Below are 23568 nucleotides of genomic sequence, written 5' to 3'. Positions count from 1 at the left end.
ATGTGTGACTTTCTTTAGGATGGCAGAGGCTTCCTGCAGGCTCCAGAAAATAAGCAAAAGATAAACTGAGCTGTTTTATTCCTTATAAAGCGATAAAAAGTGAGAACTCCTTAACAGCCAATGCTAGAAAGACTTTAAGAAAAGGGGAAAAAATATAAAATCAAAACAAAAACTTTTACAGTCAGTGAGCTGTGATGTGATTGAAAAAAATCCTTAGGTTTTTCCACCGTGGTTACAAAGGAGTTTTTGTGAAGTACTTCTGTAAAGTGAAACTCTCTGGACTGGTATTCGCAAAAGCTCTAATTTCTCTTTAGTGTCTCTTGTGGGAACAGTAACTGCATGTGGGTAGGTAAATGAGATAAGAATTTTGCATGCTCTGGCTAAACTAAACATAATTAGACATTAATTCTGGCTTTCCATTCCCTCAAATGACTTAAGGGATAGTAACTTTCTGAACAGAAAGAAATCATATGGCCCACCTGGGTTGGTGAGGGCATTCACCAACAAAATTGGCTCCTTCTACAGAGAGTTTCCAGTAGGAGCTTTGGAGTTTATCTATAACCATCAGAACTGTGTATCTTGATGCAGATTACTCTAAAACCGTGTGTTTCCATTTCCACAGGAACTGAAGGCTCAAACAGAGCTTCACTTTCATAAATGCTTTTCTTCTGTCATACCACCAAACACTCCTGACTCACGTTAAAAAATCAAATCACTAATGGTTTTCTAAAGAGCCTGAACAGTGTCAAAATGAGGCATGGCCTAGATATTGTCCCTTGGTGTCTGAAATCAGCCTGTTTGGAAATGCTCTCCGACAGCGGAAACCCCGGAAGGTGATGATGGAAAGGATGATAAGTGGAATGATGTACTCTGGAGGGGCATGAAAGAGGAGTGAGATGGTTTGAATCAAGTTCAAGTTTCAATCCAACGGGAAGCAGCAATTCCGGCTGCTGATATGAAACACATTGAAATCCAGATCTATAAGGTGTTAGGAGGAGAGGAAGAGGAAATCTTCTTCTGTGTGCAGGAACACTTGCTCAGGCTCTGCCCTCCTTCATAAAAATCACCTGCTGGTTTCAGTGAGCCACCCTGGTGAAAACAGTCACTATCCCCTTTGGAACCACTGTATGGATGGTGGCAAACTCTTAAAGCTTCACGCTTAAAACTTCACAGCACATCTTTTAAAAGGAAAACTTTTGCATTGTCTGTCACTTCTAGACTCTTCTCTGTATATCTCTCCTTTTATCTGTAATTTCCTTAGAAATTAAAGTGATCAAATTATAAATATTCTGAAAGAAAACTTACAAAGCCTCTTTATGGCTGTTCTTCCACCGTACAAAGTTTATTTTCTTACTTCTTGGTCTAGTGATAATGTTTAAATTACAGAGTGTATGGACCTATCAACAAATCTTACTTATTTAAATATTCATTTTCACAGTTAATTTTCTCCTCTCATCATGCTAGGAAAATGATTGCTTTTTCTTTTCTAATGGGTTTGTCTCCTATTTTCTCTGTTATTGACTAACTGGAATCTTTTGACCTCTATACATTTTCTACATCACTATTTACTTAGTTGATTTTTCTTTCCAGTTCATCAACACTTTTGTGATTGATATTAGTATGTATTTTTAGAAACAGAAAACATGATAGAAAAGTTATAAACAGAAAGTAGAAAACTAGAAAATAAAGGGATTTTGGTATTTAGTCACTAAAGCAATTTATAAAATGCTAGTATTTGCATTGACCTTCAGGATATCTGACTAACCCTACCTTTTAGTTGAGAAGAACATAAGTCTTTCTCCCTGTATTTCCTCACTAGTTCCAATCCCTGGAAAGTAGTAGTAATGGGTTTTTTGATAATCCTCAAACAATGGAAATATTTTTCAGAGACAGTTTTAACTTAAAAATGTCTTTCAACTGCCAGTTTAACTACTGTGCCCAATGCTGGTTTTATGTGCCTGTAATTTTTTGTTTCCCGCATCTCTTCCATCCTCAGAGCTAAATATGCTATCGGCTATACTCATTTCTCTATGGGATTTTTTGTAATATGTAGTATACCTATATTTTGCAGCACTTCACATGCTTAGGGCTTTTTTTTAATCACTTCATTGTCTGTGAGCTCTCAGGCACCAATGTATCATTATAACAATCTTTTTACAAAGAGAAGGATTATTTCACTCGGTGCTTTCAGTGGGGGTCTATTTAGTTATTGATATGAAGTATTTGGAAGAACTGAACAGAACTTTTACTGTGGTACCTGGAATTCTGTATTTCAAACTGCTTTGGTAATTGTGGGATTCAGAACCTCTCTGTTGATCATGTTCATCAATTTGTCATATATCACCTCAGTTAAACACCTCATTTCTGTTACACTTGAAGGATTGTTGTAGGATGGGACTTTCCCATTGCTGAGTGTTGAAGACTAATGCAAAGAGTTCTCTGGATTACCCTCATCTTCTGATCTCCTAATGTTTAACCTGCCCACCTTATTTGATTTTTTTCTACGTCCAAGTAATAGGTTTCTGTCTTAAGCTACATTTGAGACAAGAAAAATAGGAGTCATGGTTTTGTTTGATTATGCAGTAGTTTTCCACAAGACAAAAGGACATGGCCTCAAGCTGTGCCAGGGGAAGTTCAGGTTGGACATCAGGAAGTATTTTTTCACTGAAAGGGTTTTTAAGCATTGGAATGGACTGCCCAGGGAAGTGGTGGAATCACCATCCCTGGAGGTGTCCAAGAAACACCTGGACATGGCACTCAGTGCTCTGCTTTAGTTAACAAGGTGGTGATCTGTCAAAGGTTGGACTTGCTGATCTTGGAGGTCTTTTCCAACCTTAATGTTTCTATGATTCTAAAAAGATCAAAAGAAATAAAGCCCTGCACCTTCATGTAATGTTTATTTTTTAAAATAAAATAATAATTTTGTAAGCTTGCAGCAGCTTACAAATGACCACAAGGAGAAAAAGGTTGGGTTTGCTGGAACTGTTAATTTCCAGCAAGGGGCTACTCCAGGGCATGATAATTTTGTTCTTCTACACTGTACCAGGCATGGAAGATTATCTTTGCAAATTAACAGGTCTGCCAGGGATCCCCTCTCACAGGGGTTTTTTAGTAAGTAATGAATTTCTAAGACATGACAAATCAATAGGTTCATTATTTTATTATTACCACCTACTCATAGTCCACCTGTAGCATACTTACTTTGTGTTTTACAAAGCTTATTGTGGTAGGGTTTATGTGATTATTTGTTGCATTGGTGTGGTGCACACCACGAGGAGAAGCAACAAAATATTAACATGGAAAAGAATATTATCTTGTAAATAACATTATTTTGTTACTAAAACTTTACATGAACATTTGCCAAAGCCATGGAATTTACATGGGTGGTATGAACTCAGCATGGAATGGTAAATATATCTCCAATGCTCCATTGTGGAAGTCACTCATTATCCTTCCCTTAAAAGCTGCAGTGGTGTGAGATTGAAAGACAGCAAAACTCAAAACTTTGCCTGAATGGAAATTATCCCGTGCTTCTGAGAAGTGTTACCAAAAACTATATCCCTGTGCCACAGTCTGTTTAATTTCAACTGTGTGCCAATTTACAAAAGTATTTTATAGTTTTCTGGTTACTTTCACCAGTAACCAAACACAGTCTTGACCCTTTTCCACGCATGAAAACAGCCAACCATGAGTGCAGCAATGGGAGGTCTGGCCTTTCAGGTATGTCAGCTGAAGACCACCCTACTGGAAGAGGTAACAAGAACAAAAAGCTGAGGTCAAAAAAGGCAGCCCCATGTAATTAGATACTAATAGTGGATTTAGGGTGTAAAATTCACTTAAAACCATACACCAACAGACTAAACAATCCTAGGAAGAATGGCAAGTTTTGTTCTAAAAAAATGTTTTCAATACCAGAAAGCATAAATAAAACATACATAATAACCTTGACTGACAGACTGCACCAACCTGCAGTAACATCTGCTTCCAAATTATTTGTTGTAGTTTTGGGGTAGTACAATTATAAAACACTGAAAGTCCACTACCCCTGAAATTCTAACTTACAGTACAGGGTGCAACCAGTGTCATGATTTTCTTGTTGTATTCCCTTGTTATCCCACTAACAATATTTAGAATTTAAGTCTCACAAGAAAATAAATTCCTCCCTTAATAGGAAAGCCAAAAATGGAAGTCTGACTGTATCTGATACCCATGGAAGAACATGCTGAAGTAGATGCTGAACAAATAGGCAGCTGCTTTTGTAGGGTGTGATGGGGTCAAAGTATTATACAACAAACTTCACTTCTGATAGCTGTCTCCTTTTGTGTTGATTTCTGATACTTTTGCAGGATGGATGTGCAACTTTTACACGTCAGAACTTGGTCTGATTGAGCAGCAAGATCCATCATGAAGAACATGGTATTCCTCCAGCTAAAGTGAGTATCTATCTGCTAGTCATCAGCTCTTATTGCTGCTGGGGCCCCTGGGTCATGTTGGGAACTGGCTTTTTGCAGTCCTTCCAGATTCCTTAATCTTTTCATACATCCAGCTGCTCTGCAAAGATCATGCCTTGAGGAGCTTTGGCTTGATAATTTTCATTTATCCTCATTTTACAACTGGTAAATTAGTCTCAATAATTAGAACAATCCTATTAATTCCATGTCTTATAAATCACTTGAGTGGGATTTATAAGCCCTTTGGAAGCAGTTCTTTAAGATTGGTTAGAGAATTCCCTGTATTTCTGGCACAGAGTCCAAGGACAGAGGATTTCCCTCCTTGGTGCTCCAAGCCTGCCAAGGGAGAGATATGTAATAGAAGGGGTATGGAAGGGATATGTTCAATATTAGTGAGCAGTGACAACTCACACCTACTGAGAAATTAGTCCTCTCTATTATTGTCCATTGGTGGTATCTCCTGTACAACTGGAGAAGAGATATTTGGGAAAGACTGAAGAGATATTTGGGAAAGACTGAGCGAGTCCCTTAGAGCTGACTTACAGCCAAACTGACCCTGGCTAGGACTCACAGGTTATTTTCTGTACTTGCTGTTTAGTACACAGAACAGGTTTTGTCTCACAGTGCTGATCTTTGGAGGCAGCTCCTGTTGTGCCCTGTCCCATCACAGTGGCAGGTGAGGAAGCAGCAGTGTTGGAGAGAATTCCAGCATCTGCCTTCCACTGGTGCTGCATAACTTTCTGTGGTACTTAAAAATCACTTGGCTTCAGAACTACCAGGAGCATCTTCTTCCAGTCCATATGGTTCCAAATTAAGTAGGTCAACTTCTCTATGAAAACATGCTAAGAATATACATCTAGGTGGGAAAGTGGGCAGCTTTCAGCACAATGTCAAAGTGTAAAAATTCCCAGAAGTTAGTGCTGGTTACCCCTCTGCTGTTCTTACATTCACTTCCTATGAGACAGTGAATCGATTCTGCTTGCTGCTGCTGGAGCGTTTGCTTTTAGGGAGCCCCCTGCATCAGGAATTTTCCTTTTTATTGAACAACAGTACTGCATAACTCAGTCACATGAACAGAACTGCAGTTACCTTCTGGCTTTTGACCTATTGAGGGAAAGGCTGATCCCAAAAAGAAGTGCAATACTCACCTTTTTGGGTCAACGATCTTGTAGAGTTTTCCACTGTGAGGCTGTGTCATACTTTTACTGCTTGATAATATGTAAATCTCACCTGTTAGGAAAAACAGTGCAATAAATTACTTCTCCTTTCCTAAGATGTTAAATACATGACTTTTGTGATCTGGTTGTATTTGCCAAATAAAATTTAAAAAACTTCAGAAGAAATACTGAAATATACAAAGGAATCATTTGCTATTTGAAAATTTATATAAGCACTTTCCCCAAATGGATGCTAAAATGTGAAGAACATTCTATCATGAGTTTTTTTTTTCATATAGTATAGAATTGATTAAAAAAATTAAATAGGTGAGGAAGGGAGAAGAGGGGTCAGTCTGCTCAATGCAATATCTTTGTCCTTTAATTCTGTAATGCTGGAAATAAAAGTATTTTATACATTGTGTCATAGTGAGTGCCAGGTTCACAGCATGTGAGACACAATAAGGATTTTTGCCCTTCCAGCAACACATTCTCTTCTCAGTTCTTCCAACAAGGCTGCTGAGGTGTAGCTGAGAGCAGTCAGAGCAGCTTTGGTGAAGGACGGATAGCCTTCTTTTTAAACATTTACTATAACTATGAATACTGCTGCAGAAATTACTGATAAGCCTTATAATTTAAGAAAAACTCTTTTAGTATTTACCTAATTCATCTTCTCCAAATCCCAAGACAGGGCCTGAAAAGAAACCTCTACATGAGCCAGTGTTGCCAAGACAGAGGGGTTTCTCTTGCCACTGTTTGGTTGCAGGACTCTGTTGCAGTGTTAAAAAATTTCTACATTCACAAACACATAAAAAAAAGAGTTATATTACATTTTGAACAGAGGGTTTTAATTGTCCAGATAAATAAGTAAACACTTGCTGCAAGTAGCTTCATAGATACATCTGTGCATTTCTTTGTCTTACAACTTCTGTACCTTTTCCCAAGGATTAGGTACATTCTGTATGTCACCATTCATTAGAATGCTGTGCTATTTTATTCCCAAATCTAGAATCTAATCTGCATTACCCCACTGCTAAACTGGCCAAGGGACACAATATACAAGACTGTTGGTGTGGCTTTACACAGGCAGCTGAGCGACTGAATCCCCTGCCATGTATTGCTGTTTAGAGCGAGCTGTACACACGTACCCATTGCGGTCTCCAAACACGTAACTTCCATAGAGCCGCTCCGACTGGCAGCCCCGGTACACAAATCCACCAACCAGGGAGCCACTGCTGAACGGTTTGAATTCTAGAAGGGAGGGCTCACTCTCTGAAAAGGAACTACCGTAGCATTAGATCATATGCATTTTCATATTGAGGCACATCTAGGAAAATGTTACTGCTTTAGTTAAAAAGATTAATTCCATTTAAAGAGTCGTCAGAATTCAGGATGCATTGACATTGCAACGTTAACATCTCAGAAATGAGATATTAAAAAAAATAAGAAAATTACAACAAAGTCTGTTTGTGAAACAATACATTAAAGATTTCAAAAGGCGAGGCTATAATTGCTTTCTTCCATGTGCCCAAGCTGGGTGAATAAAACTACATAAAGATTAGGCTGAACTTCCATTGAAACCAGAGTGATTACTGCTGTTAATTTCTACATGTCAATCTGTCTGCAGACGGGATCTCCTGAACTTCAGGAACAAAATAACCCCCATTCACTGTAGAGTCTAGTGCAGAAATTCCAGTGATTTTCTGTAGAATTAGTTTTGAAATCCTTTCAATGGTTTGAGAAACTTCCCAATTCACAGTTTTAAAGATGGTATGTGTGTTATATCCCGTAAAACACTACTATTACTGGCTGTATCTTCTCGTGGTAATTTATTTTATGCTGCTGTATTAGTTGCAATTCCTGTACTTCTTTTCTGCTTTTTTATTTCACAAAACCACAGATTTTAGTCCTATCAAACAATTCTTCAAGGAAGTTCCAGTGTACATGTTCCTATTCATGCAACCAAATACCACTTAGGGTACAAGTAGGCTCCATTTGACATGCTAGCTGCATAATTTTAAAAAAAGCCACAGCCAGTTGACCATTTTTTAATAGGAATTTTTTTTTTTAGTCAGCAGGCTATCTGCAAGCCTTTGAAAAATGCATTTCCCAGAGTGTTCTACATGAGTTAGAGCTGAAATTTTATGGGGGAGAAAACAGTGATGAACTCTTTTTATTGAAGCCATTGACCCACAGCCTAGTATTAATATTGGCAGGCTGCTCGGGACAGACACAATATTGCTTAGTTTACTCTGCAATAAGGATGCAGTCAAAATTCCATTGGAGCAGTGGTTAACCAAATATTATTCTTTGGTTTGGCTTTTATAAACTGGACACAGAAAATCCATGCAATAACTGAAGTAGTACAATTGCATTATGCTATTGTGTCCTGTTGTGCCAGCCAGCACAGCTGCTTTGCTTTTAAGAGGAGTACAGGTGGGAGAACCCAGGGATGTGATTAGAAAGGGAAATGCTATGTTCCAGGAGACAGGCCAGTTCTCAATGCCTTTAGACACCGTTGGCATTTATCACATGTTACCATCAGGAATTTACAAGCTGCTAAATGGGCAGTCAAGGCAGCTGATAGCTCAGAGGAATTGTCACCTGGCTTGCCTGAATTTGCAAGGGACCTTGGTGAGCACCAGAGTTAAACATCAAACTGAAATTGTGACTGGCAATCATACTGATTCAGAGAGAGCATGAAGCACTTTAATATTTTAAAGTCCCTAATTGAGTGTATTTATCTTTTTGTAATCTAATCTAAACTAGTAATTTATTATGAAGTAGCAGCATAGTGCCTTTTTCTAAGTTTTTTATTTTTAGTAACATTTAAACAGAGCTCAGTCATTTCCCTGTTTGGTTGTGGTCTGCTGTTGTCTATCTCACTTTTTCCATTATAAGAGGCACATTACATGAGGTTTCCATTCTCTGTCTCAAAAGGTTATTTGTGAAAGACTAAGAATACTAAGAAAACTAAGAATGCGTTTTCATCATTTCCTGATATTCCAAAATATTCTCTTTATGAGCCAAAATATGCAGCAACAGTGAGATCTTTGACAGACTAGCAACTGTCAAATTTGTTAAATCTTATTTACATGATATTCTACACCAACAAGAACAAAGTTGAGTCATTTCCATTTGGTTTTGGCCTGCATCTTTTATCCGCTTCTACATCGAAGATTTCTTTTGAAAAGATAGAAATTTCACTTCTATCTCAGATAAGTTGTCTCTATGCTGTAAATTTCCTATCATGGCTATACAGGCCTTTACATATTCTCTTCTCTTTCTGTTTATTATTCCATGGAAACAGAACCTGACTATTGCCAGAAGCTTTACCCTGGATAGAACTTACCATAGTCTTTGCCCTTAATTATTTGTAAGATCCTTGCTGAAGATCTGTTCTTTCCATTTGAATCTGAACAAAGTATAGTTAAATTGACGTTTACATCGGTTGGGTGCCGGTCCACAGCACACCTTTAAAACAACAAAAAAAGAGAAAATCCATGAGAAAGGTGAGTTCATAACATGTAACTATCAATATGAAGCATTACATTTTAAAGCATTATTGTTTCTTTGTGGTGCCTATTGTTTCATTTGAGGGACCTTTTACATGCTGAGCCAAAATACCCGAGAAATGCATTGGATTTATGCACAGGAGATAATACAATTTCCCATTCCTCACATTTCTATGTAATGTGAAATAAAACGATTTTCCCTGGTGATATAATGTAGTCTGCAATATAGCACCTGAAAAGAATAGTACCTTAAGCTAAATGAACTTATATGGTGTACGAATTTTGGACTGTTAAAAAGTCCAAGAATCAAGTCCTTATCTGAACAACTTGACTTTCTGATTTTTTTTCAAACCAAGACTTTAAATGTCACTTCAGTACTACCACCCACCTAATTTGCTGAATTATGTGTTGTTTAGTTAAAGCATTGTTCTCCTCCTTGCTATTGTTTAGATATCACCAGATGTTCTCATTTGTTTTCCACGTGCCTTTTTTTCCCAGTCAAGATTTCCATTTCAGCTGTACTTTACCAGCTTTCTGCTTTAAGCTCTTTTCTTTCACTAAGGTAGTAATTTTATTACTAATTAAAGCTAAAAATTCTGTACTTTGTTTCTGTCATTTTGGTCTTGACTTGCAGTAGTTGTGCATGCTCTTCTCTTTCCCCTTTGCCAATGTACATTTGTTTCTAACTGTGACATATGTGTGGAGGTGGAGGAGTGGAAGATTCAAAAAGTTCACGAGTGCTTTTATTACTGAAATATTGCTGCCTGTCTGTATAAAAGCAAGCTGGGTTGAAAACTGTCTGCTCCAGAGCAATGTCAGTTTAGTGGAAACTCACTTACCGGCCTGGATTGTGGAGTCCATGTGCAAAAATCTCAGGAGGTTGGTTGGTGCTGTTGAAGTGTGGGTTGCTCCGTGGGATGGAGTAAGGGACATTGCACAGGTCAGTATTGACATCGAGGCGCAATACAGAACCTGTAAAATCACTGAGAGAGTTGGAGGGTAAAATAATTGGGTTTTTAAAGGTGTTTCACTGGCAAATGTAATCTATATAATACTAGAGTGAGCCAGCAAAATAAATAAGCCACTTTACTGATTAATCACGTAGTGATGGATGCAAGTCCATCATGGCGGATGCAAGTCCAAAGAAGTGTAGCAGAGCCTTTCAGAGATTCACTTTGGCAAATATCTTGCCTTGTTATGTGCAGACTAAAATGTCTCTGATCATGTTGTTGGGAAGCAACTTGATCATAAGAATAACTTTCTAAACATCAAAATTGTTTAGGGCCTCAAATATAAGGCTGCTAAGTCTTTTATACTGTGTGCCATCTAGAGTAATTTTGGATATAAACTCTTTGTAATTACAAAGTGCTTTTTGCTCACACTTTGGATCCTACTCTTGAATTCAACGATTTCTAGTCACAATACAATCCAAAGACTAATTATATAGAAAGCAAGTGAGAAAAATTTGTATTGTTTCAATGCAGGTGCTGATACTTTTTTATAAGGATTCAGAACTTTCTTGTTACAAGAAACAGGAGAAACCAAAATGTGTTTTAACTTATATTTGTGATTGGGATAGAGGAAAGGAGAAGCAGAGGAGCACACTCTTACCATAAACATGAAACGATGTAATGTTTAAATTAATTCCATTCCATTAATTTAAAACCAGGTACTACAATTGCCCTCTGGTCTGCGTTTTGAGTATACCCTTGTACTTAAGAAATATTTTAAAAACCACAGAAGCACCTGCAATTCTCCTGAGCCAAAGAGGTCTTTGAGCACAATAATAGAACTCTATCCACTGGTAGTTTTTGTACCTTAAACCATCCATCTCCTCCATGTCATCTAGAGTGATCATGCCATCTCCAAGAAAAATGTATAGGAAGCCATCTGGGCCAAACAGCAGCTGTCCTCCTAGATGTTTTCGATGGAGTTCTGCTACTTCTAAAAACACTCTTGCTGTCCTCATGTCAACTTGGTGTGGATTTTTCCTGCAAGTTAAAGATATGAACACAGTTTTCACAGTTCACTATCTTTGTTCTTCTTTCTGAAAACACACTTGACTCATTCAAACTATACTTCGAGATGTGAATGTTGTAACTTGGTGGAAAAATGCCTAACAGTTATTTCTGAGAAATTTCCATTTTCCAGCATTCACAAACAATTACTTTGCTGCCTATACACAATAAGTAGGAAGTAATCATAATTGAAAAAATGACAGAATAACTGAAAAAAAGTCTTAAAAAGCAAAAAAACTATGCTCTGTCATTCCAAAATTACTATTTGAAATAAAATCCACAATAGTTTTTTCTGCAGGTGCCCAAGTTTATACATTGTAAACTCATATTCATTTTAGAAATCAGAAATACTAAAGTGCAGAGGTTGCTGAGAAATACAGAGTTTGTTAATTTTAGACTTCTACTGATACCTGGATACTGTGTACTCTACGACCCTAAGGATGTGGTCATGAGGTCCAATAGCCCACCGTTCTTGGTTGGTGGTATAAGACACATACAGCTTTCCATTTTTCTTGTAATTGGGGTGGAATGCAAGGCTTAACAGTCCTCTTTCATCTCCTCCCTGCAGTCAAATGAAAAACACAAAGAATTGTGAAGTTAATTATGTTCTTTATTGTGTTTCAGCTGGAACCCAAAAAAAAAAAGTTTCTTTCTTGTGGATAATCTTTGCCCAAACTCTTTTATTTCTTTCCTGACTACTGCACAAAAAGGATTATAAAACATTTCACTTTGGGGAAGTCTTTAAGAGTTAGAACAAGACAATTGCCTTATGTAGTTATCTATGCACAAGTCTGTTATGCCACTTTTGTGGAGTGATTTGTGTATGTAATCTTTGGGAAGCCATGAAGACAAGTTTAACTGCTGTGAAGGATTCTTTGCTGGGTTACTAGGTTGCTTGTAATTCGTAGAAGACGAATAAAAAGGTCTATAATCAGCAGTCACTTCTAATCCAAGTATCCAAAACCTAAAACACAGTGCTGGCTGCCAACTCCCACTGTCTTGGCAATATGTTTAGAAAACAGTTAAATTGCTTGTGTAATATGTAAACCTTTGTTTTACCCTGGAGGCAGCAACATCAGTTGTCACAACTATGGTGGTCTGTTCATCATAGCTGGTACACTGTAGGTAATAAGCAGCCTTGCTCTGTGTGCAGAGAAACCATAGTTTTACATGTGGTCCTTCACTGGAAAGGGGTTTTGGTTTTTTTTTTTTTTTTTTTTTTTTTTTTTTTTTTTTTAATAGAAATAGAAAAATCTCAGAACAACTTGCTTTTGTTATTATGTTTGCCATGAAGATCAGTACAGTTATATGTTAAGCGTCCAATCCATGTAATGTACTGTGACAATGCAAATACCTTGTCAACTTAAATAGAAGGCTTTTTGGTTTCTAAAAAGCTTCTAAAAATGTATGTACTATTACTATGCCTAAAACTGTATTTGTATAAATGAAGAATAAAACTCAGATTCATTTGTTGCTCTTGAGGCAATACAGGGAGCCAAGCTGAGGCACCGAAATAAACACAGCACATAGTTAACAATTCAAATTCAATTAATATATGTGATTATTCACAAAGTGATAGAAGTTTTGGGGTTTGACTCAGGACTTGCCAGCCCTTCAAAACTAGAACCAGTGACTCTGTTGCAGATTCAAGTGCTCTAGCTCTGCACCCATAAGGAGACAACATTTTGCAACTCTAACCACACCCAAGATAAGTAATTATGAAATTTGAAATTATAACAGAGGATGAAGCTTTAAAATGTATTTGCACTTCAGAGTGATGGATGAGCCTGTCTTCCTGTTGAAAGTCATCCCACAAAGTGCCTAATTGGGAAAGTGCACAGCTTTAATTTATTTTAATTCAACATGATTGCCGTACTTCCTTTTTAATCACAACCACCAAAGAGAAACCTGAGTCAGAAATGGAGATGTAAATAGGTCAAGAGATTTCCATACAAACAGATTTATACAATGAGATCTGGATCCTGCTAATTTAGAGGTAGACAAAATTTGCTAGTTTGTTTGCTAGAAAAATTTAGTTTCAGGGGGTTATCAGAGAGGTTAGTTTTGAAAGTCTAGTTAGAGCTGCCAAATCAGTTGCAGTCATCATGGATGAAGGGACTGCCAATCCAACTCTTTCTCCTTTATGAGCCAAAAATAATTCTGCAGCTGAGTCTGAACTGATTGTAGATATTATTGTTTGAGTTTCTAAGAGCTTTGACCAAGTTGCTCTGATAAAGTCTGAAGCAAAGGGAGGCAAATCAGTTGCTTTGGGAACAGGAAGGCATATTTCAAAGATTCCTGAGGAATGATTCTATCTGTTGTGCCCAGACAAAGACAGTCCTATTTCTTCTCCTGAGAGATGAGTTCAACTCATTTAAGGGCCCAGGAACGTCAGTGAGTCATACTAGGTCTCCCATGCAAGGTGAGTTATTGAAAGTATTAGTAAGAAAAGATCTTTTTGTTACTGAGCTGAAGATTTTATTTAGTGCTTGATGCCATGGCAGCCGTCTCAGTGTGAAAGCGAAGTTGTTGAAAGCGTAAACAGGTGAAAATTAAATTAAGAGCTTTTAATGAAGTACACATGAAGCAAGAATTTGAAAAATGAATGAAACACTGGACCTGCAAGGTAGTAACTATGGCAAGTTTCATTTGTAGGATCAGGCCTTGACTTTTATGTATTGCTGCCTTGCATGATTGTTAGAGAGCACTTTACAGATTGTTTCTATGGCTTCTTGAAAAGTCACACTGCTGTTTTTCACAGTCAGACCCATTTTGTTCTAAAAAGTCTATTTACTCACGCAGTTACTAAAAACTTTGTGAATATCCCTCCAAGATACTGAAATCAGTGCAGCATCAAGACATTAGTTAGCTCACATTCAACTAGAAATCCAGATGAGTTTTTCCATATTTAGTTTTCCTGCTTTTGGAAACTGATTCTTCATGTGCATTCTGAACTTTATCACTAACTGGCAAACCTGTTCTTTCCAACCAAATCCCTGCCACACTTCCATAGTTTTAAAATACTCTCTATGTGCCAGAAAATATATAGTTTTCTGTAGTGTTGTCTCATATGCTGCGTGGTAAATGGAGAGATACCCAGCAAAATCCCTTTGGAGTAGTAATTTTAGTACTACCAAACCAAATAATTCTGTACAAAATCTCAGACTTTCTCTACATAACATTCCTCTATTTTATTTTTTATCAATGGCTTTTGATGTGAAACCAGCACCCAGGCTTTACAGTCTTTCCTGTGTCTACCATGTCAAATAGTTATATCTTTTTCTTGGCAGCTTAAAACGTTATTGACGTCCTTTTCTTTGAAAGTTTCCCTTTAGATGGAACCAGCACCAACAAACTGTAGATGACAAATCAGCTTGTATGAGATTCTGCACTGCACTATTTGATGGAATAACCATTAATGTTTGTCAGTTGTATAAGGAAGGGCAAGAAGAATGAGACAAATCTTTGTATTCCATTGGGATGTCTGTTGAAGACAAAGAATGATGGTTGGCTGAAATGAGTATTAATTACTTAAACATACTGTGGACTGGGGCCAATGTGAAATTTGTGTTGTAACTAAATCTGGCAGCTCCCACTTTCGATGTCTGCCTGTGCTGCTCTGTAGCTTGAAGGCTCCCCTCTCCTGTTGGCGGCTGTGACACCTTCTGCACCAATACTACACTTTTTTCCAAAACTGATTTCCTTAGGCCAGGGACCTCGGACCTTTAAACCCCAGCTTGGTCTAGTTTAAGACCAGAGCCATGAAAATAATTTAATCAGCATTCCATAAAGTCAGTACAAAGCCAAGTAAACATTAAAACAAAGTGTTTCTATATTTTTCATTTTTAAAGGGCTGTTTAGCTAGGTTATGTCAGTTCTGAAAGTATATTGCAGCAGTATGTGTTCCCAGCTGAAGGATATTTTTGAGACTTCTTTTTGCATTGTTATTTCTGCTATAATATATTTACACTTGTAAAAATGTTAAACAAGTGGACAAAATTATCCACTTTGTATTCTGACCTAACACAAAGAGAAGTAACTTGCCTGTGAATACTGGATGTGAGACATGTGAATGCTGGATTTTTATAGAATGGAGCTATTTTCATGTAACCACTCCTTAGCTGGGCTCTGCTTCCAATTTGCATGCTTTCAAATTTACTCTGGTATACCTCTGGTATTATAGACAGAAGTTTTATTATATTATTAAGATATTTTACTTTTTCTGTAATTCAGAAACATATGCTGCACTTATTTTTAAGACATGCTGCCATTTAATTATGTCAATATATGTGTTATTACATACAGTAAATACAGAGAAATACACAGGAATGCTTTAACTGGTATTTTAAATTATTTAATTTAAAATAGATCATATTGTAAGTATAACCCTTAATTACCTATCCTTAGTAGTAATTAATGCTAGTAAGCAAAACCAGACGTGACCATTTATTTCCATTACTCTGTGTGGCTTAATAGTAAACAACATAGGTAGCATATTCCAAGTTTTCCTTTAAAACTGATTTTGAAATGCACTCTTTATATGATACTTACAAAATAATGGTATTTATACTTAACAGTACTAATGTGATGGGTATATATAAATATACGGTTTATAATGGTATTTATACTTGACTTTTTTGTCTGGACAAACTGACTCTCATGTTGGAATGGACTAACAACCTTTTTAAAAAGGGGTTGTGCTTAAAATATGCAAATTCAACACCCAATATTTTAACTCTAATATCGTTATCTCTTTTTTTTCATCTATTCTTATAGCACAAGTGCTGGGTAAGTTGCTGAAGTAATATAATCACCTTTAATTTAGTTTATTTCCTACGTAATAAATAGCATAACCAATATGCCTTACCAAGTGTTTGATCTTAAGGAGTTTTATTTGTAAAAAAACAAGGGTGAAGGGTAAAATCTCTTATCAGGCAGCACCATCTGAACTCTTCAGAAGAGATGCAGGAGGGCTGAAGATCAGTGTCAGGTATTCTTCTCAGTGGGAAGTGTTTGCTCAATTGCCATGTTTTGGAAATGTGGCCCCAGCGCAGGACAGAAACGTGACTCCAGCAGGAGCAGAAGCTGCCAAGGTCTGCTGCAGGGGTGCACCCTGCCCTTCAAGCTGCACCACCTACTCTGGGCTCCAAGAGGGAATTGCCCCTGCCTGGTGGAAAGGCAGCAAACAGGGAATGGAAGGAGCAGAAGTTGTCTGGGCTGCAGGAGCAGAGCTCTGTGAGACCGCTTGGGTGTTGAGGACTCCAGTGCTTTGCTATCTGTGGGGCCTGAGGCCTCTGGCAAGGGAAGGATTGTAACATTAGACATTTACCTTAGGGGAAAATAATTACACTGATGTCATGGCTCGGTATGGGCTACACACTAGACCCTATCTCCAAAGCATTTCCTTTTTCCTCTTGTGTTGCAGAGCTTTGCTTTTCCCCTTGTTTATAAAGGGCTTTGCAGTTATCTAAGGATTTTTTAAAAAATATTTTCATTATTTTTTACTGATTTCAACAAATGCACTATTTTAATACTTGACTTTAAAATAACTTTAGGTACAGGAATGTATTACAATTAAATTTATACATAAGAAATACTTAAAGGACTGTACTCTGGCTTGGAATTTAAGCACAAAACCTACTGAAGTTAGAGATGCTTTTTATTCAGTTAGGTGCAGGGAAGGATTTAGCTGAAAATGGCCAAAGTGCATCCATCACAAAGTTTTCTGTTCTGATGTTTGGCAGCACAAGAACTTAAAGCCTAATTCTTTTTTTCTTCTTACTTCTGTTGCGGCAAAGACAAAATTTTGACATGGGGGGATAATTTTTTTCTTTTCCTTACCTTCACAGTCCTTTGAAGATACCAGTCACTAAATGCAGGACCTTTCACTTCTAGTCCTAGTCCTCTGTACTTATTTTTTTAATTCCTCAACTCCAGATTTTGCTGTTCTGCTGGGCAAGTCTTTAGTTTAATCCAAATGACAATCCTCGTCCCCTGATAATACAATTCTTTCTTCCCGTCCTCCTAAAGAAAGTACACGAAACTTATAAATGCAGATGCCAACCCAACACAAACCCACAGCTTTCCTCCTTCACACTCTTCTGGTACAACAGGAATCCTGCTTTCCCAGCTCTCCCAGTTATTGGTTGGGAGCAGCCGAAAGCTTTGAGACTGCCCAGAGCCAGCCAATAATTGAGAGGTTTTGGGCAGAGCGACACAGGGCTGCGAGTGTGCTTGCAAGGAGGTGGCCATGAGCCCATGTGAGGTCTGCATCTGGACTGAGAAACTTTATGTACTGCACTGCTTTAGGAGAATTGGAATAACAGAAGACAGTGGAAATCAGTCCCGGAAGAGGGAGATTCAAATAAAGACCAGATGATTATTGCATTCAGTAAAGCTGGCTCAGGAAGGTGTGAATTACACACTTTCCTGCACCACAGAGGCCTCTGGAGCTGTAAGCAGCATTTATCCTCTGGGAACACAGGTGGTGATTCCACCTCTGTCCCCAGCTGGATTTATTTTCAAGGAAGCTTTACATTCCACCAGCAACTCAGTGAGTGGTTCACCAGTGGAGGCCACTATGGGAAGGTAAAAAATAAGTATGCTCCTTCTCAGTTCCCTGGCATGCCTCCACTTTCTGCTCTTTTATTTATTTATTTGGCATATCTGCTCTCCTACACTTTTCGTCTTCAGCATTCTTCCACAGCAGACTGTCTTTCCCTGACAGGTTTTCTGCTGCATTGGTTTGAGGTCTATTGTGCTGCAGAATTGGCCTTCCAGGATAGCAGAGAAAGCTTTCTTCCAGTGAATGGGAATGCAGTAAGCGTTCAGAAATTTACTGACCATGAAAATCCGTCATTAATAGGGGAGAATAGACCTGATGACCTTTGTATTTTTTCCTCCTCCTTTCTGTTGCTCTGAAGCTTTACCCACCTTTCCACACCACTTCTGTGATAAAGGCAAATTTTACAACTCTCTTTCAGTGGGCAGTCCAATAAAATTGGCTCAGATGATGATGCCCCACAGAGAACAGACTATGTTCCATTAACATTCACAAATACATGACATGATGACAAGACACCAATAATTCTTTTTCCCAATCACCAAAACTGGGGCTTTTCCCTTTCCAATCAAGAATGACTTTTTAAAACTTACACTCTATTTTGATGCTACCTGACTTTATTTTTCTGTGAATACACAAACAATACAAATAAATCTTCTTAGTGACTTGCTCTTCTACCAATGCTCTGATTTGACTATGATCCTTTCAGCCATCTGTTCTGGTTTTCTCATGCTCTCCTTCCCTTCCTATGTATATAAAACTTATCTTTATTTTTCAGTAGCATGTTCAATACAATTTTTCATTTTGTTTAAAATGCAGATTAATGGCAGAGAGTTGTCAAAATACTTTAAGAATTACAATTCAATACATAAGTTGCTTTTTCTATGGCATGGCATTTCAGCCAGTTACTGCTGTCATTTTTGTCCTTCCTATGGATAAAAATATGCTATGGAAAAATAAAAATCCTACTACCATGCAAAGATCTTCTTCGGCTGCTAATTTTAATAAATGTCTACAAAAACGTCTATAACACTTTAAACGAGCTATAAGACTTTTCTGCTGAGAGAGGGGAAAAAAAGGATGTACAGTGACAGAGCAAATTTGACAGTGCTTATGTAAAATGAATGAACCTACATCAAATTCTATACTCTGATAATCAAAAACAAATTCATGCTGTTTTACCGTGACCACTTTATATGGAAATTTAGGGATATAATTCAGAACAGAATAACAGTAATTATCATACTCTCTGCATTAAATTAAAACCAGAAATGTTGATCTGTCTAATTGTAGGCATTAAAAATAACTAGTTTCAAATAAGAGGGATGCAAATGGGAATATGCCATGATGCCATTACTCATACAAACAATTCTGCCTTTCTCCTTTGGCTCCCAGTGCTGAACTGTAACCTGTGAGAGCAGGTATTTGCTTTTTCTGCTTGCAAAAGGAACAGTACATTCACATGAGCTATGTACTTAAATATTGTGGGGCTGGGAAAGAATACAGAAAACCACAGCCAGCTTGAAGGAAAAAAGCTTTAGATTTCCACTTAGATTGGTCTCCATGTCCTTACTCTTGTCTGCATGCTAGTGGATATTAAAACCTGCTCAGCAAGTGCCAGAAGTTGCTAGCAGTCTGTATCTTGCAAAAGAAATGGTTAAAAGAATTCTAAAAACCACCCCTTCAAGAGGATACCTTTTGCCAGAGATTAATAAAGGGCTAGAAGAGCTTCATTCAGTCCACACCTTTTCTATTCCTTTGCCAAGTATTACCATGATAATCAACGTAACCTGGATTAAACTGTGGCCTTTAGGAGCTCTGTCATTGTTTTGAGAGAAGAGTGAGTTCCATGGCTTATCAAAATATTGCTCAATCTTTGCTGTAAATATGAAGGTTATATTCTCCATTGAAGGTTATTTCTTAAGCAAATTTCTGGCTTTAGTCACTAAGCTCTGAAGATATTTAGGAAAGGCTTTAAAGTGATTTTTGCAAGATATTTCAAATCTCCTTTTCTTATTGTAAGAAACTGGAAAATAGCATTATCTGAATGGATTTTAGTAGGGGAAGGGGAGACAATTTGAAGGATAGAAGTTCAAGTAGCATAACGAACACAGTAGAGAGACAGGAAAGATAAAAAAAGGTTTACTGCAATTTGTGCTTATATAGCACCTATGATCTTGTCTGAGGTTCTCTGCTGAGGGCACAGACCCCACATAGAACGTGAGGCTTTGCCTGCAGGCCTGAAAGATGGGAACATGTCACTGTTTCTCAGTTGCCAAAAAATGTGTGTGCAAGTCCTAAAGTGAATGCTATTCTGCTCTCTAATATCCAAAGAACTTTTGGACTCTGAAATCTGGATACACGGCAAGGCATATTTCAGCCTCTATTTGGCATCAGCATTCAGCATAGTTTTGATAATAACGTGTCATATCTTCAAAGCAAGTGCTGGTTGCATGTGTTGCTGGTTCACTCAGTAATTATTGAGCTAAACATAATAGGCAAAGTCAGACTTTGTATTTAGAAGCTCTGTCAATGTTCTTCAAGATTTTACCAGTAGACATGCAGCAGCCCTACTGGATGAAGGCTAGGCCACTCTTCTATGTCTTCTTACTGCAGTATTGAAATTGTTAATGCCTACATTCTTTGGCCATTCAGCTGTTCCAAAAAGTCTTGTCTTACTGGCACAAATGCAAAGAGAAAACCCATTTAGATGTCCAGTATCTGCTACTGAGTTTTAAGCTTCCACATGTGAGTGTGAGCATTGGAACTGTATTTGTTATCTAAAATCAAACTCCTTGAAATATAAGGACTGCACATTTTGGAGTCCTGGTACAAATGCATCCAGAAATAATCCAAAAAAGGCTATGATTGCATTTTTTCAACAAAAATCATGCACATGGATCATGTTTGTACCATCGTCAAAAACACATTTAAGCATTGAACCCTCACATTTCTGAAAAGGTACTGAACGGCAGCTGGGAAGAAAAATGCATTTGCATTCTCTGATACTGCCCAAGGATTTTTCTTCCCAGTTTTTTGCCAATCCCTTCAACCTCCCAGTGCCCCAGGATCTGAGCAGCCCAAGGGCAGAAAGACCAGTGAGCAACATCCTCACACTGCTGCAGTTAAGCTTGGCTTTAAATACTGCCTTAACCAATCAAATTATTTTAGTTCTTTCAGTAAAATATATGTATTTTGCCAGCTACCTGAAAATCATGAGTAAATAAATCCAGAGATATCCAGATTTTTTCCACAGATGTTTTGCGGACACCAGAAGCTAAAATCATCAAAATAACCAATTTTTTTTGTGGATCCCTCATACAGGTCTTGTCTTTACCTCTCAACTAAAATAGTGAGAAAAAATATTAATATTTTGAAGAGAGACGTGAATATTTTCATGAAATGTGCCAAGTGGAAAAAGCAGGGCGGTGGAGGATATACGGTTTGCTCTCCATGACTAGGATCTGTATATAAGAGGAGAATGATGGCAATCCACAGCCGTGTTGACAATTCAGACATACAGGAAATACCCTTGTAGGAAACTAATACCATCTGGGTTTGGCCCAAGATGTGTGAATGAGAAATATGTTTCTTGTTGAGAATGCAAAGATAGTTTTGGACATTGCAAAGAAGGAATGTGTTAAGCATGCTCAGTTATAAAAATGAAATAAGGTGAGGCTCTGCATGCATATGGAATAATTGGAGGAATATGTTTGTGTGTGTCAATAGCTGATGCAGACATACAACTTCAGAACTCATTTGCTCTAAGACAACCAGTAAATTACTATGAAAAATGTCTTCAGTACAAAAGGCTGGAAGCTCTCTCAGTAAAGACAGTGTTGGAAAATGCTGGTTTGTCCAAGCCCCCGCTTTCCCTCATGGAAAGGGAGGTTTGCTTGTCACACATGTTGTGTTTGGGGGGCAAAAACTGAAATAGTTCTGAAGTTCTCGGAACATCCAGTTCTAATACATGTAAAAGTGGGAATTTTGATTATTTCAGTGAGTTGTTTTCAGTTTAGAAATTAGTTTTAGTTAAAAGAATGTCAACACTGAAATGAAATATTTCATTTGGCCCTTTCTGAGAACTTTTCAGTCCACACTTGGTGAGAGTATGTTTTCAAAATCTCAGAATATTCTCACTCCTCTCTATCCTGTTCTGGCATTAACTGTCTGAGATTTTAGTGTCTGTTCTTGGCATAGGAAGGCTCTCTGGTTTCTGACGAAGCCATTGCCAGCATTCTGAGGTTCCTAAGACTCGCTGCCTGCGGGATGGATTTTTGCCTCTCCCTTGACACCCTCATCTACTTGTGAAAGCCCCAGCAGTGCTGATTTTTCTGTTATTTGTGAGGATAATGAATGCCTTGCCTTGGATAGGAAAAAGTTCCAGACTCTCTTTTTGGTGTACATTTGCCTTCTGCTCCAGACTAGCCTTGAGTACTATCATCCTTCCTCTGAGTTCAGGCTCTAAATGCTCTTTTTGAAGAAAATGATTGAGAAATTAAAAGGTTTGCTAAGCTTTCATGCCTGTCAAGATTCTGGATTAACCCTGTTCCAGGCTCAAAGACATTAATTTTACAAATTACCTGATCGTTAACTGAGCAATGCTCATACGATGGCAGTAAAATGGCTCTTGTTGTGTCTTGGTCCTAATTTGGTTTTCAGCAGATTTTTAGTGAATCAGATTTCTCACTGTTTAACACTCCTGGAGATATTTATTTAACATGTATTAATTGTTTTAGTGCTTATCCAGAAGTATGAATGCAAAAAAGGGAAAAAGGAATTTTCATTATTTTATTTTCAATTCTTTTTTAGCAGGTATTGAACTTGCATAGCACCTGAGACCTTTAAAGAGGATGACCAAAGTCAATTGAACCAAATATTCCTAAGACACTGAAGGCACACCACAGGATGTCTTTGATTGAGGGGCAACCTGTGCCAGTGTCTCTTCACCCTGACAGTCAAGAATTCCTTCCTCATATCCAATCTAAACCTGCCCTCATCCTTTGCCAGGCTGGACACACAAAGCACTGCTTTCACTTGCATCTCCTGTGGAACATGCACATCTGCCTTGCACATCTGCCTCTCAGGGGAGGATTTATGACTGTGCAGGGCTTGGATTTTCCAAGCTGTTTATGCTGATGTGTTATGCACATATTCATTACATACACTTGCATCCAGCATTTAGACAAATTCAGTTTTCCTTGGCCTTGTAGGTTAAATTCTCATCGAATGTCATTGGTTTATAGCCCCAAAAGAGGAACGTGAGTGGACGTAAACAGTGCACACATGCTTGATTTGCATATCTTAAGGCTTAAATAAATGGTCTTTAAACTATCTAGAAGGATTTATTTTATAGTAAAGAATAAACTAATGTTGTTATGCCTGCAACATTTAATTCCACTGTTGGGGAAAAAGGGTTTTGGAAACTGCACTTCACATATGTGCCCTGTGTATTTTTAAAGAACTCATTAAATTATGGTTGTACTACGTATTTTAAATATTGACATTTCTGAGTGGGGTTTAATTTTTATTCTGCCAAGTGGTGTAAATTCCTGTTTTGGATTCTGAGGATTTCAGTGGAGGTGGAAAACCACTAATAATTTCTTCTTGTTCATGCAACTTATATTCCCTTGCATGTTTTAACTTGAGGCAGACCCTTTCTATTGATGCTGATAACACTGCTTTGAGTGTAAACCAAACTCTTTTGGAGTAGGAAAGAGTAAAATTTCCTCTAAGTAATAGCAATGATCATTACCTTAACATAAAATTTTGTTTCATAAGGCCCTAATTTAGCAAGTATTTAGACACATGCCCAAACTCCACTGATTTTTTTTTTTCTACTGCAAAAAAGGATAACATGAGGCAACC

At 37.7% G+C, this 23568-nt stretch overlaps 1 protein-coding gene across 2 annotated transcripts in view; it reads right to left on the bottom strand.

Annotated features, from left to right (window-relative positions):
- HHIP (hedgehog interacting protein) overlaps nucleotides 1-23568 on the bottom strand; it is a 75609-nt gene that overhangs the window by 14299 nt on the left and 37742 nt on the right. For both annotated transcript variants that reach the window (XR_010439893.1, XM_064711196.1), the window contains exons 5-11: nucleotides 11549-11700; nucleotides 10938-11111; nucleotides 9960-10103; nucleotides 8958-9079; nucleotides 6754-6877; nucleotides 6267-6397; nucleotides 5600-5681 (exon numbers count right to left, since the gene is read on the bottom strand). Coding sequence is in view for 1 of the 2 variants with exons in the window: in XM_064711196.1 (XP_064567266.1) it covers nucleotides 5600-5681; nucleotides 6267-6397; nucleotides 6754-6877; nucleotides 8958-9079; nucleotides 9960-10103; nucleotides 10938-11111; nucleotides 11549-11700 (929 nt within the window). In the remaining variant the exon portion in view is untranslated. The remainder of the gene's footprint in view (nucleotides 1-5599; nucleotides 5682-6266; nucleotides 6398-6753; nucleotides 6878-8957; nucleotides 9080-9959; nucleotides 10104-10937; nucleotides 11112-11548; nucleotides 11701-23568) is intronic.

Source organism: Zonotrichia leucophrys, chromosome 4, assembly GCF_028769735.1.
Source record: "Zonotrichia leucophrys gambelii isolate GWCS_2022_RI chromosome 4, RI_Zleu_2.0, whole genome shotgun sequence".
In the NCBI taxonomy this organism is placed as follows: Eukaryota; Metazoa; Chordata; class Aves; order Passeriformes; family Passerellidae; genus Zonotrichia; species Zonotrichia leucophrys.
The sequence above is the reverse complement of the archived record's forward strand: the minus strand, read 5'-3'. Positions and strand labels throughout refer to the sequence as shown.